Here is a 14,071-nt window from a genome sequence, read left to right on the forward strand (position 1 = left end):
TGATAGGAACTTATTTTTATTGACAGCCTGTCACCAAAGGATAACCTACTAGACACTCCAGAGAAATATTTGATGTTACCATATCACACAAACATACATTTGAACTTTTTTCTGAAAAAGTTTATTCAAATGTAAAAGTCTTATATGCAACTGTGTCCCAGACAAGGAGACAATATAATCATATGCAAAGGATGACAAGCAAAAAACAGTATATATGGGCATAACTTCTCAATTAAACCACTTTTTGGGGAAAAGACATGGCTGTCATGTCAGAATTTGATCTTGACAACACACCCACCAAACCCAAGTTACCATAAATAAACTTTACATGATGTTCAAGAACACCTGAAGGCTGCTATGATATACACAGTTGATTTGTTTTACTATCAGTGGCTATTCAATCCCACACAGGACCATCACTCACAGGAGAAAGGCACATGGTGCACTAATACAGTCCATACTTTCAGCAGAACACAGCTTGCTTATTTACAATAAGGCAATCAAGTGACTTTAAAGTCAGATGTTGACATATGTTAAGAATGTCATGGATTATATAGAAAAATACATGACTGCCACCAGCACCTGAAGGAAGACATCCTTAACTTGATTCTATTTCCCTGACTCTTAAATCACTGTATCAGTCTCAAAGCACATAAAACTATGTACATACTTGCATGTGGCTTTTATTGGTGTTTAACCAGGCTGGAGCTCTGGTTAAACACAAAAAACAAACAACAACAACCAAAAACAGGCATTGCTTTCAGGCTGTAAAGGCCAGACGCTGCTGATTTCTTTGAAGAATTCCAGACATTGTCTGAAGCATGAGGGACAAAAACTACCAATTCTCTAAATCTGGATAAAAGAGGGAAAGCAATTTTTTAATCACCTGTTTATTTGGGATGGATAAACTGATTAGATTCAGATGCAATGCCATCTAAAGTTTCTTTAGTACCAGCCTGTGCATGCAAATGAAACCTAGGGAGTTCTTGTAAATCTTAACAGATGAGGTTTCAATACTTTCAGTCCCAATTTACCAATATCCCTTTAACAGTCTTAAATAAACCACTTTTTATGGAGAGCTCCCACAGTCACACATATGTAATAACAAATGATTTTCAGTTTCTCATTTTCAAGAACATTAATTTCATCAAGACAAAGAGCAAGCTCTTTAGAAAGGCACTGCAGGTCTGTAAATGCCATTTTAAAGTTCAGAATAAGATAATTAACAGACTGAAAATGTCACAAAAGATGAGACCAAGATGGTTATGCATTTCAAGATTTCCAAAGTAACAACAGGAGTTACATATTTTCTCAGTGTATGTAGTCCTGCTAATAACATAAAACTATATTTTCAAGTTTAGAACTTCTTATTGAAGTGTGAAGATTAGGACTTAATATTTTGTTTCTCTCTTCAGATTAATGATTACATTCACTTATGACAGCACTGAAATGCTATTGGTATTACAATATTAAGAGACACTTGCATATATCTGAGAAAAAAAAAGTCCTCAGAAAGATTAAAAAAAAGGCTGATTGTAGACCACAGCATGGCTATGTAAGACAACCTAGAGAACAACAAAATTTTAGTGACCAAATGTTGCTCACTATTGCAACAAAACCGATTTTAGATTGAAAAAATATACAAACTGTATTCAAAATACAACAATTTTAAAATATTTTATTGAAATTAGCATAAAAAAGATTTTGAAAGCTATTTCTCAATTGGTTATTTTTAAATATTAATGAAAAAGTAGTGGTTCATTTCCAAGAATCTCCACCATAAAGTTATGCACTTTAGGAGCCTTTTGTTTTTCTAATCATTGTTTCCATCATATCCCACTGCTCTTTGGTAACCTAACAAAAGAAAAGAGAATTTTATTGGAATTTCATATAATAATTACACATCAAAGTGTCTGAAAGTAAAATAGCAAACAAGGAAATTAGTACCATCCTCAAGTCATTGAATTCTCCTGCCATAGAAACATATTCTCCACCATCCATTCTGATAACCTAGAAAAAGCACAAACAGTGTATTTACTAATTGTACAATTTCTGTAGCATTCCCTTGTTATGAACTATGAAAATAAATTTTACTGATTTGGGTGAAAAAAGCCCATACTCAAAATAATGCAGTATTATTGCTTTAAAAAGTTCTCCTTAAAAGTGCTAACAACCATGCACTACACTTAAAAGATGGATTATAATTGTAAAGAACTTTAAAGTAAGATGTTTTGTTTCATTTCTGAAACCAGGGCTTAAAAAAAATATCAGCAATATTCACACCAACATCAGGTTAATTGTATAAACAAGATCAACCAAAACTCACTGCTCCATTAACCCAGCTTGCGTAGTCACTGCATAAATAGGCAGCAAGATTTGCAATTTCTTCTACAGTTCCCAGCCGACCACAGGGAATTCTCTGAATCATCTTCTTCTCAAATGCTCCTGTTGGGTCAAGACGGCTAAAAGCACCCTGAGAATTAAAATAAACATTAAAAAAAAAGAAGTTATAACTACATCAAAAGATTTGACTCCACATATAAAATATGGCAGTTAGTATTTGTAATTAAGCTGTCTACACCCTCATTGTCAGTAGCAGAAAAAAGGAGGAAGCAGAAAAGAAAAAGTAATTTATCCCTGTTGCACTGATACACATCTACTGATGATAAGTTGGAATTTAAAACATTTGGGATAGTCACCCACCATCTAGCAGTGAAAAACAAAAGGCTTTAATCATCTTTTCTTCCTCAAACACCCTTGATAAACATTTAAGTAAATAACCAGGACTCAAAATATGGACAGAGGAGAGGAACAAGGCAAGAGGAACAGGAAAGTGACTAAAAATAAATTATACATGACAGAGTAAATAAAATGGAAAATAAAAAGAACATCAAATTCAGTTAAATTTTAACAACTGCTAAAGCTAGTCACCAGAAGCTTTAATACTTGAATAGCTTAAAATGGCATGGGAAATAAAAGGGTTTTTTTCTTCCCTGCTCCTCCACAGGGAAATAGCCTCCTCACACAAAATCAGAAATGTATCAGTAACATTTATGTTAAATTATTTGAGTTATGATTTAACGCACGTTGTAATTCATGTGATCATGGCTGTAAGCAGGACATTTAAATCTTCTATTGCCATATTTTTAACTGCCAGTTTATAAGCCTAACAGTGTTGTGCTTGTATACATTGTTCTTTTCCCATCATGACTTAAAACAGTACGTTTTAAAGCCATGGATATTGCTCCTAAGGCAGAAAACCTTGATTTTGCAATATGCTATTTGCCTTTTTATGCTTACAGGGAAATTTCAAGTTGGAACCATAGAGCAAATGTAGCATTTTATTAAGAACAAACATTATCTCAAGCAGATTATACACTATTAGTTCAAAAAAGGAACATTAACTGGAGGTAGCACTATAGACATTTAAATCCCTTAACTTGCCAAATATTTTTCTTCTACTCTTACTTAAAAATACACAAGATACAAGGTCTGGAGAACTTTTGGTCTAATCCTCTAATGGTATTTCAACATTCTTATAATCCTGCTAATTCTGCCACTTATTTTTCTTTCTAGTGAAAAGAGTCAAAACTAAGTTTTCCAGTGCAGCATCTAAAACTGACAAGAGGGAAAAAGGAAAGAATAGTAAATAAACCAACAAAAAAGTAAAAAAGAACCAGCTCTGCACCCCTATTCCCAAAACAACAGCAAAATCAACTGTGAAATATTTTACAGGAAGAAGTAATACCATTATTAGTTGTTAGTGCTCATAATCATAATAATTTGATTCAATGGGAAATGGATCCTCCTTTCTCTTCTTGCAGGACTGCTTTCTTTCTTTATTCTTCCCATTCCAGCTGCTTTGGATTACTTCCTTCAAACCCTCCAGTTCTCCTTCTCACTCACTTCAAAGCTTCTCATTTCCTTGCCAACTTAGTTTTTCTCTTTCTAGTTTTGAGATTTTCAACAAAACTAGTGAGATTCTGTTCTCATATACCTAAAAGAGATTCTAAGATTTTGGAACTGATCACATGTTTTGTTTAAAAATTAGGGATTCAGGCAGAAACAGGAAATTTATTCCAACAAGTGTGAGAATTCACTCCACTTGACCAACTAACTACGCAGAAATAAGAATCAGCATTAAGTACTTTGATGTAACAATTCTTTGAAACACTAAAAAAAAAGTTCTGTTTATATCAAGTGTAGTAGAGGGGAAAGTGGAAGGTCTCAAAAGTTCTCCTGAACTTTCTCAGTCCAAGAAATCCTATTTTACAAAAAGACAAAGAGGGAAGTGTATTCACTATTCCAGCACAGTCTTGACTATAAAGGAAATCATGTTAGACGTTGCAGTTACAGAAATGTTAGACTGTTGTAAAGTTAAGTCTGTACTACAAAGCATATTCAAGGCTGTGTTTCACTTCATGCCATGTACCTTTGTTTTTATTGGACCTGGTTGAATCACATTGAATCTCATGCCATATCTACCCCATTCAGCCGCAAGAGACCTAAAAATTCATTAACAGAATGCATCAATATTTTAAACACAATATTGTAATCCTATTCAGAAAAAAATAAATAAAAATTTCATCAAATGTGCAAATACTAGAACATTCCTAAAACAATTTCTACTTAAAGGGGTTTCTGTGCTTAAGAAAATTTCAGAGAAGCAGAAAACATCTCATTCACCAACAAAAGACTATTGATTTAATAGAGGAATCACAGGTAAAGCAGCCTGAAGAAGCAGTTCTTTCTCCCCTGCTTCTCCCATCACCAATAAAGATGAAGTTGGCACCTGGATTCCTTAACAACTGTTAGGCCATCATCTTTCTGTGGCAATTTAGACCATCCCACAAGTATTCATTTCTCACATTTGCAACATAGCTCTCACATTATATGTTTTGAAATAACACAAAACAGAGGATACCTTCTAAAACAGGACCACTAGAATGGTTTTGCTTTATGACATTTTCTCTGCATGATGAGTACTTTGGATCTACTATGGTGAATGAATTAGCTGAGTCATAAAGTCTCTGAAAAGTACACATTTCCGCTACAGCTCTGTAGAACACAAATCAAGACCATTACTCAGTCCTTCATTTTTTCCAGATAAAGAATTCTAGTTACTAAAAGACTGCCAATCTATTCAATTCTTTCTGCTGAAGCACAGAGGAAGATCTATGTGCTATGAAGGACCAGCCTGAAATTAAAAATTAGATAAATCCTTTTGTTCACTGAGCACCATGGATACATCAACATGATACTGTTCTGATCTAAGCAAAACTGCAGACCTTAATTTTAAATACGACAGGAAACAAATTCGTTGATGAATCTGAACAGAGCTGAAGCCACAGTATGCTGCACCCAAATAATAGGCATGCATTTTCCTCAGACAAAAGAATGTGGAAGGCACTACAGATCTCCTACAGTTCCCCTAATAGTTGTCTTCAGGTGCTGGTTCACCTATGAGAATGCAAGAGAACCTGATTATCAAAACTCCCTGAAACAAACTCTGGAACTTGCAATTGCCAAAATAAGTATTTGTCCTTATCTTGGTTTAATGAAAAAAACAGCAGCAGTTAATACTTCCCTTTGTCAGAAGCTGTCAGCATACTTCAGCACTCTTGCTAGGATACTGGAGCCTGGACTGAACCCTTGTGGTACAGTGAAATAGGGGGACTACACTAACGAGCTCCATTTTTATACACCAATTACCCCATCCTAAGGATGTGGAAACCAAAGCACCCATTTTGCTGTATTACTCACTTGCTCATTGCTTCTACACCAGCTTTGGCAGAGGCACTCGGCAACACAAATCCTGAACCACTCTCTGCATAAATTGTTGTAATAGCCAGGAATGCTGCTCCTAGAAAGGTGCACAAACATTTAAAAAACAACCCACACCACACAAACCAAACTACCCTGAAGATCAAACTCTCAAGCCCAGGTAAAAGCAAGCTAAATGGTACAGAAGTTTTCAGCTCAAGTGTTAAGTATACCTTTGTGCAGTGAAAAGGCATTTTAAAAATACAGTATTTGAAACTTTCTTTTCAAGCCTTTTTATTTCAGTTCCCTCTTTTGCATGACTGTTAAGAGTTGTTCCAGGTAAGTGCCATTGATTAGGGTCTGAAGGTCTAAGCCCTCAGAGTCCTACTGATAATGAACTTAATGTATAAATTATTCTTAATGGAGTAAAGGCCTAAGACCTTAGTGTTTTTTCAGAAGCTGCCCTAGTCTAGTTATCACTAACCAGACATTTTGCCCTGAATTCATCAATTACTCAGTGGGGAAAAAAACCCAAGAAAACCCAAAAAAACAAACAAGGAAAAAATCAGCATCAACAGTTAGATTTGGTAAAATCTCAAATTAACAGAGGAGGGCTTGAGTTAAAGTTTATGCAGAAAAATGAAGGTTTGTAAGAATTTTTCAGAAGCTTTTTCTGAAGCAGAGCCAATTACAGAGTGAACCTGTGTAACTCTTCCCATTGCTATCACAACAAACTCATTACAAAAGAACCACTTTCTTTTATATGCTATATTTTGTAACAGATTTAGCAAAAAACATTCTGAAATATAATGGAAACTGCAACTGCTTATTTAATCTTCCTTTTATAGAATCCTGCAAATTAGGTCTGATCAATGACAGGTGTGAGCTTACTGTAGCTGGAAAATGAAGGATAAGGGATGAAAGTTCACTGCTTTCGTCACAGTAACTAAAATAACTGTTCTACTTACTAGATTTTAAAAATAATTTCATTACAACAGCTGCCCAGGTGATATTTCTAAAACAATATACACGACTGATAGATTGCATGTAAGTAGAGACTCAGGTAAAAAATTTCAGTATTATTACACAAGAGAAACTAAAGAGAACTAAAGAGTAAATTTTATTTTACTGTATGAGGAAAATTCAAAGGAATACCCTGACTTCTTGTTCATTTAAAGAAATATCCCATGCTCAGTTCAATGAAATTAACATACATAGAGAAAATTCAGAAGAAATAACAGCTTTTTTTGTTTTTTTAACACAAAACTTTGTTTTTTTAATTTAAAAAATGTTTTACAACTAGAACTCTGCAATTAGATTTTTATGTTCGGCCTTAGTTGGCCTCTGGGTCCAATGGTAAGACCTGATACTACAATGAAGCAATTGTTCGCCAGATCTACTGTGTGACACTTAAGAATAGCTTTCACTGAAAAAGTTCCTTTCTAGAACAATGTCAAAAATTGCATTTCTCTTCTCACATGAACTCTCAAAACTGTCTATAATAATAGTAAGGCAAGGAAAGCAAGTAATATGTCACAGTGCTTAAGATACCTTTCTGTACTTTAATAAGCTCCTTTCCAATTTCCAGAGTTACAAAAGCAGTACCATTAAGTACAATATCAGTTATTGTTTTCCAGGCATTAGCAGAAAGTCGTTCAGAAGGGGAAATAAAGTTTCCAGCTGCGTTGTTTATCACAACCTGAAACACATAAAGGAAAAGAGTTAAATAAAAATAACTCTCACTGAGACAAAAGTAAAGAAATTACAAGGAGCTTTTTAGCCTTTCCAGGGACAAAAGGAAAAATATCCAAATCAAATATCGAGGTACAGGAGGCAGGGGAAGAAGGAGAATAACCCATAAGAAATTTTAAGAACTGCAGCATAGATAAAGTATCAATAACTGAAAATGAGCTGTATTTCCAAACTCCTGTACCCAGGAACTGTAAAATGTAGAGACTAACTTACGTCACTATTTTCCATAGTGTCTCAAGTACATCCTAACTGAAAAGTTTGCCTCCCACCAAATTCCAGCATCCTGTCTATTTAATATAATAGATGCATGGGAATAGAAGCAAAAGGTGGCAACCTGATAACTAAAGTCTGGATGAAGTGACTGTTGCATAACAGGAATTCAAATCATCCGGATAAGAATATCATGATACAGTGTACTTCAAACAATTGCTACAAAACTTTTGTTGAATAGATGTACATCCATCACTTCCTATGAACAGTCATCAGGTAGAGGATACTTTCACTTCAGGGGACTAAGCATCACACTGGCAGTATTTAAACCAAAAATTATGTAGCCAGATCTAGCATATTTAATAATATAATATGCTGAAGCAATAAAACAATGTACTGCTAATGGAATGGCACTTTGATTCATATAGGTTTGCACATAAGACAAACTATTTGACCTGAAGAACTTCTGGGCTAAATTCTAATGCAGATACTAAAATTTTCAATAATGAAACAGAGATATTACATGAATGTAAAACTAATAATATACAAAAGCCATAAATCACACATATGGACAGCAAATTAAATTTAAAGGCCTCCCTGAAATTTGAAGGAAAAAAAATCCAAACACTTTGAGATACTGAGGAGGCTACTTGAATCACTAAATAAATTCAGGAAAGACACAATAAAATTACTGAAGTAAGAATTGTACAATTGATCTTTTAGGTATGTAGGTCTGCCAAAATAAGCCATGATAAAAGAATGACTGCTTTCTAATTAGGAGTAACACTCTTGGGAATGGAATGAAAACAACAAAGTTGGAAGGACTTTCAAATTACTGCCATTAACTTTGGTGAGTGAGTGAGATACCCAGGATTCATAAACCAACATCTCATGTTGCAACTACGAGAAAAACTAGACAAAAAGAACTGAATATTCAAATTACTCCGTGGTCTATCTTAAACACACAAAATATATGGAATTAAAGAGAAGGTAAATGTTTATAAAGAACAAGTAATGGGAAACATTTATTCAGAAAATCTTTGGTGCTCTAAAAATGCACTATACAGCAAGAAGTCTCCTGCCTCTCTGCACGCACGTAAAACCAATCATGATTTTGACTTCGGCCAAAAACTGTGTTAACTAATAGTCAAAATAATATCCAATGAATCTTGTCTACAATTCAGGACGACTTGCTTTGTTTCTACCACTGTTATAGCATACAATTTCTCTACTTCTTATGATATTTAAAATTCAGCAGGTTGTCTACCACATATATAGGAAGCTCCTTGTGAGTGTAAATTGCCTACAACACACATACAACAGTTTTAAATTTACAGTAAACAGTTTTAGATATGACTGTCCCTTCCAATGATGCTACATCATCACACCTTCTACCAGCTAGGAGAATCCAAGTTGTTATGTCACAATCAAATCATAATTTGGTGATTATCATCCTGCAGACTCCACCAGATTACCCTCCTCACAATCTGATGTAAAGAGCTCTGTCGCTTTGTGCCAAACTATTAAAAAACATATGCTTGGCTTGATTGAAGACTTTTTTTCTTCATTTTATGAGAATTTCATCTTCAAATCTAAACCTTCTTTGTGTATCTTAGTAAGCTAAGCAAGGACCAAAGAAGACATTTATGGTTACTTCCACTCCTAATTTGTGATGCATTGTATTCAGTAAACACAGGTAAATCACCTTTTCAGAAGGATTTAAAGGCAATATTCTTATTTCCTTAATTCAAAGAATGTCTCCAGAATTGTCACATTATTTGAAACAAGATGTTAGCCCTCAGAGTAAGGGTAAAAATGTTTTGTCTACTTGGCCACTAAATATTTTAAGAACCTCAGGAATAGAGTAACTGGCCTAACTATGAATGTTAGCAGTATCTTGAAGTATTACCGCTGTTTTGTCTAGTGTCTTTTTAGACTCCATTAACTTTCTATTTTAGTAACCCTCTTCATACCTATTATGCAAAGTATTTTCAGTAATGAAGAATGAATTCTCTCCTTTCCCTGAAAGACTTACATCAGGATGTCCTGCCACTTGGATTGTTTCAGCAACAGCATTCTGAACCGAAGGTGGATCTCTCACATCACACTGGATGGCATGAACCTAAAGAATAATAGAAAGGCAGCTGTAAGACCTTAAAATATAACATTCATAAATTAAACAAATCCACAGAAGCATATAAATGCAGGAAAAAAAAATCCAATAAAATCTAGAGTATAATATGTAACATATTCATAATCCTGCAAAAATTTACCTTATTCCCTGTTTTAGAAGAAATTTCAGCTGCTGTTCCTTTCAAAACATCCAGCTTCCTAGAAATAAGTATTAACATCCCTTTGTCAGATAAATGCAATTACAATTCGTATTACTAAAATCAAATTACTAAAATTTTTCTGAGCAAATATGAACTACAACTTAAAATATGTGTGCATATGAATGTTGCTGATTTTCATTAATTAAAACTATGATTAAAACTATGCTTAACAACTAACTTTTTTTAAAGAAAACTTCAAGTAATTTATGGTTAGTGCCACTTTAAAGCAACTCAGAAGTGACAATGGTGAAAGACTCTAAAGCTAAACAACATATGATAAGCCAGAAAAAAAAAAACCCACATGATAATAACAAACTTAGTTTTAGCTACTACTCTACTAGTATTAATAAGAGTCTTACATATTCACATTTAAAACTAAAAAAATTACTGTTAGGATGAATGTCACAACACTTCTGTTTATTTTGATTTAAAATGAGATTGTTTTCCTAGACTTCACTGAAGTACTGCAGTACTTAAGAGCAGTAGAAAATCATCATTAAAGGAAAATCAGGGCTCTTGTTGAAAGTCAGATGAGGAATTAATTTAATTCTTTATTGTAATTTAAATATGTATCAAGAACACCTGTAATAACAATTATTACTGTTCAACACTGCCCACTGCAAATTTTTCTTGTCTTTAAGGTTTTAGTTGAATTTATGCCTAATATTTGAGGTTGTTTGTTTTGCAGCCACATTTCATGAAAATGTGCTTAGCTTATTTCTTCCTACTGACTTTTATACTATTAAACATTTGCAGATAAATCTGCAAGTTTCTAGAATCCACAATATGACACTGTAATTTAAAAGTGTACAGCAAAAGAATAAATAAAACATTTTTTCTGGTTTTCTGGTAAAGAAGAAAACATCTATTCAGCAGTCAGTACTAAATTAAAGTTCTAAAACATCTTCATTAATATTTACCGGCTTGCTATAACACACTTGGCACCTAAACTGGACAAAACTGTTGTCATCCCTTTTCCAAGCCCAGTACCTCCACCAGTTATAAAGGCCACTTTCCCTTGGAAACTATTTGGTGGCAACATCACTTTTTGAAGAGGTGAGAAGAATGCAGCTTGTGGTGCACTGCTGTCTTGATGCAGTACATTTGGCCCACGGCTGAAAAACTGAAAGAAAAAAAAAACAGAAAAGTTAGTTTTTTCTCCTTTCTGTATGCAGGACTGTTATGCAAGATCAGCTTTTCCTATGGCAGTGGAGGTAACAGACATAACTCTCTCATTTTAAGTAAATATATATGAATATAAGAATTACTAAATTGCATTATAGCAACATACATGAGCCTTTACTTAAATGCTAGGAAAGCACTTGAGCTATTTTTATATATTCTTTAAAGATTTTTATCTATTCTACTGCAACTAGAGAACTATTGAAAAAATACTTTAGTCATGCTTCTTCCTACTTCATGCATTTTTTGTAGCTGACACTTTTCAGATTGACAGATGGACTGTAATTTATGCATAAACAAATCTATGTGATTTTAGGTTACATATGTATGTATTTAAAATTTTAAAATCTTCAGTAATAGATTCCTGATTTTGATCTTTTACTACTGCATCCAACCAAACCTTCTTCTTTACAGCAGAACAGGACAAAATCAAACTTCACAAGACCTGCCCTAATGGCCACTGGAGCTGCTAAGGAAACCAATGCCATCTGTCAGACAAAACTGGGCAGGGTTAGGTTTTCAGCATCACACTATGTCCCAGTAGAAATACCATCTACAGTAAATTAGCCTTGGAAGGATTTGTCCCTGCAAAAAGACACATGGTCAGAACATGTTTAAAAACAGACATGAAAAAAGAAGAAAATTCAGTATTACATCTAAAAAACAATGCCAGTAAGAAAATACCGCACTAATGTAATGAGAAGTTTGTGATGTCACCAAGAAAGTTGCAGCAAATAGCTAACAAGATATTTCTAACATCATAATATGCTAAACTAACTCAAGCCCTAATCTAAGTATTGAATTAAATGCTTTAGGACAGCAGCATTACAGTAATAATTCAGAAATACCCTTATTATTTAAAATACAACTTACCTTAATCTGGAGCTGCAAATGCTTCCAAGTATGACAAAACTAGATTTACTTTACTTTTGATGTGCAAAACAATTAGAAGAATGTAAGTTGTACTTATTTTCTTTGGTTTTACCTTGTAGTTGAGCCTTTAATATGTTTATTTTAATAAAAAAAATACAGTACAATTTCGTGAAAGAAGGCTAAATGGTTACTCTTGTATGATCCTGTTAATAAAACCATGGAATTTTTCAACAGACTGACAAGAAGAAGAAAGGTAGTTTTAAAATAGTAAAAATATTACAACTTATTGTTCTGTTTACAAATTCACATTTTGAATACTAAAATTAAGAGACAATATATTTATTGCTGGATTATTACTTTGTACTTCCCACAGTAGAATATGGGAATGTGCATATACACAAGTAACTTGTGAAAACAGAACAATCATGGAATTACACAGACAATTTAATGCAACTGAAAGCATGGTGCTAATAACACCAGGGTCATGAGCTCAATCCCTGTATGGGACATTCACTTAGGTGCTGGACTCGATCCTTGTGGGTCCCTTCCTGCATTCTGTGAAAAACTGAGTTGAAGAGCTGGAGCCGCCACACAGGACAAAATTCAGAAAGCAAAACTTGAACTAAAGCTAGAACTATCACATTTGTAAAACACTACTGTTTTAAATTCTCCCAGCAAAAATAAAATTTGCATGCTTTCAGAGAGTACCAGAGTACTATTAATTTAAGCCTCTAGGAGAGTGTTCTCTTTTGGGACTTGCTTAGTAGTCCCCTGCTCATCACTCTTCAGGAAAAAAGTTCCCTCTGGAGAATTTCAACTCACAGCAGAGACTGCAAATCTCTTGATTTGATGGCATTTGGACTCCCCCTTCCTTCAGGATATGGAGATAAACCCTATGAACACTGAGACTCCCTGATTAGGTGCTCTGTTAGTGATAGATACAGCCCAGTCTTGCTCTCCACAAAAGAAACACTGCAAGCAGCTTTTCTTCTGCTCGAGGGGGGAAGATTAAGACATGCTATAGCACAGGAGCAGAAGGCTGCACCAAGACTAATAAAATATGGTAATGACAACCAGACAGTGAAGTTGGTATAATTGAGCAATCTTTTAGTCAGGCTGCTATCATCTCCATACTGGCTTGCACAAAATGCTTCTATGACAGCATACATGCAATTTAATCATTCTACTACTTAAGCATGAGGTTTTAAATTAAATCTCAGGTGTAAACAGAGATATAAATAAGCCAGTAAACAGCTTAAAAAAAACCAAACGTCAGACAACATACACACAAATCACTGACAAACCAAAAAACAACCCTCACCCAGGGGCCGGAAGTAAGCTGTAAAATTACTGCAGAAAGCCATCTCAGAAACACATGAGTAGTCACTGGCAAGGAGCACCGTACTCACGGAGAACTCGCTAGAAATGGCCTCCAGCATCATCCACACAGTCAAAGAATCATGGAATGGTTTGGATTGGAAAAGACCTTAAAGATCATCTTGTTCCAACCCCTCTGCCATGGGCAGAGACACCTTCCACTGTAACATATTGTCCAGAGATCCATCCAAAGCAGTCCTGAACACCTCCACAGATGGGACACCCTCAGCTTTTTTTGGGCAAAATGTCCGTACCTAAGGCACCCTCTTTGAACCTGAATCCACTGCCCCTTGTCCTGTCACTAAATGCCATTGCAAAAGCTTCCCCTCCAGATTTCTCGTAGGCTCCCTTTAGGTACTAGAAGGCTGCCAGAAGGTCAATGCGGTCACAAGTCAAGCCGGGCCGCTGCTTGGACAGCAGCATTCCAGCCATTTACCTAAATGGCCGTGCACAGCTGTGCTATCGGGGCCAAAGGGCGACAGCACTCAACTGGGAGACACGGCAGCGCCGGGCGGTGGGGCACGAGGCCGCATGCCGGGGAGCTCAGCCCGCACCTCTGCGGGGGCTCGGCGGCGGACAGG

General features: G+C 35.1%; 1 protein-coding gene across 2 annotated transcripts in view; it reads right to left on the bottom strand.

The window, feature by feature from the left end:
- DECR1 (2,4-dienoyl-CoA reductase 1) overlaps positions 1 to 14,071 on the bottom strand; it is a 16,833-nt gene continuing 2,762 nt past the window's right edge. For both annotated transcript variants that reach the window (XM_023920794.2, XM_086883285.1), the window contains exons 2-10: positions 10,979 to 11,181; positions 9,999 to 10,056; positions 9,761 to 9,847; positions 7,315 to 7,462; positions 5,764 to 5,863; positions 4,433 to 4,505; positions 2,327 to 2,473; positions 1,948 to 2,010; positions 1 to 1,854 (exon numbers count right to left, since the gene is read on the bottom strand). In XM_023920794.2, coding sequence (XP_023776562.2) covers positions 1,795 to 1,854; positions 1,948 to 2,010; positions 2,327 to 2,473; positions 4,433 to 4,505; positions 5,764 to 5,863; positions 7,315 to 7,462; positions 9,761 to 9,847; positions 9,999 to 10,056; positions 10,979 to 11,181 — 939 coding nt within the window. In that variant the 3' untranslated portion in view covers positions 1 to 1,794. The remainder of the gene's footprint in view (positions 1,855 to 1,947; positions 2,011 to 2,326; positions 2,474 to 4,432; positions 4,506 to 5,763; positions 5,864 to 7,314; positions 7,463 to 9,760; positions 9,848 to 9,998; positions 10,057 to 10,978; positions 11,182 to 14,071) is intronic.

This window comes from Cyanistes caeruleus, chromosome 1 (assembly GCF_971803275.1).
Source record: "Cyanistes caeruleus chromosome 1, bCyaCae1.hap1.1, whole genome shotgun sequence".
Classification (NCBI taxonomy): domain Eukaryota; kingdom Metazoa; phylum Chordata; class Aves; order Passeriformes; family Paridae; genus Cyanistes; species Cyanistes caeruleus.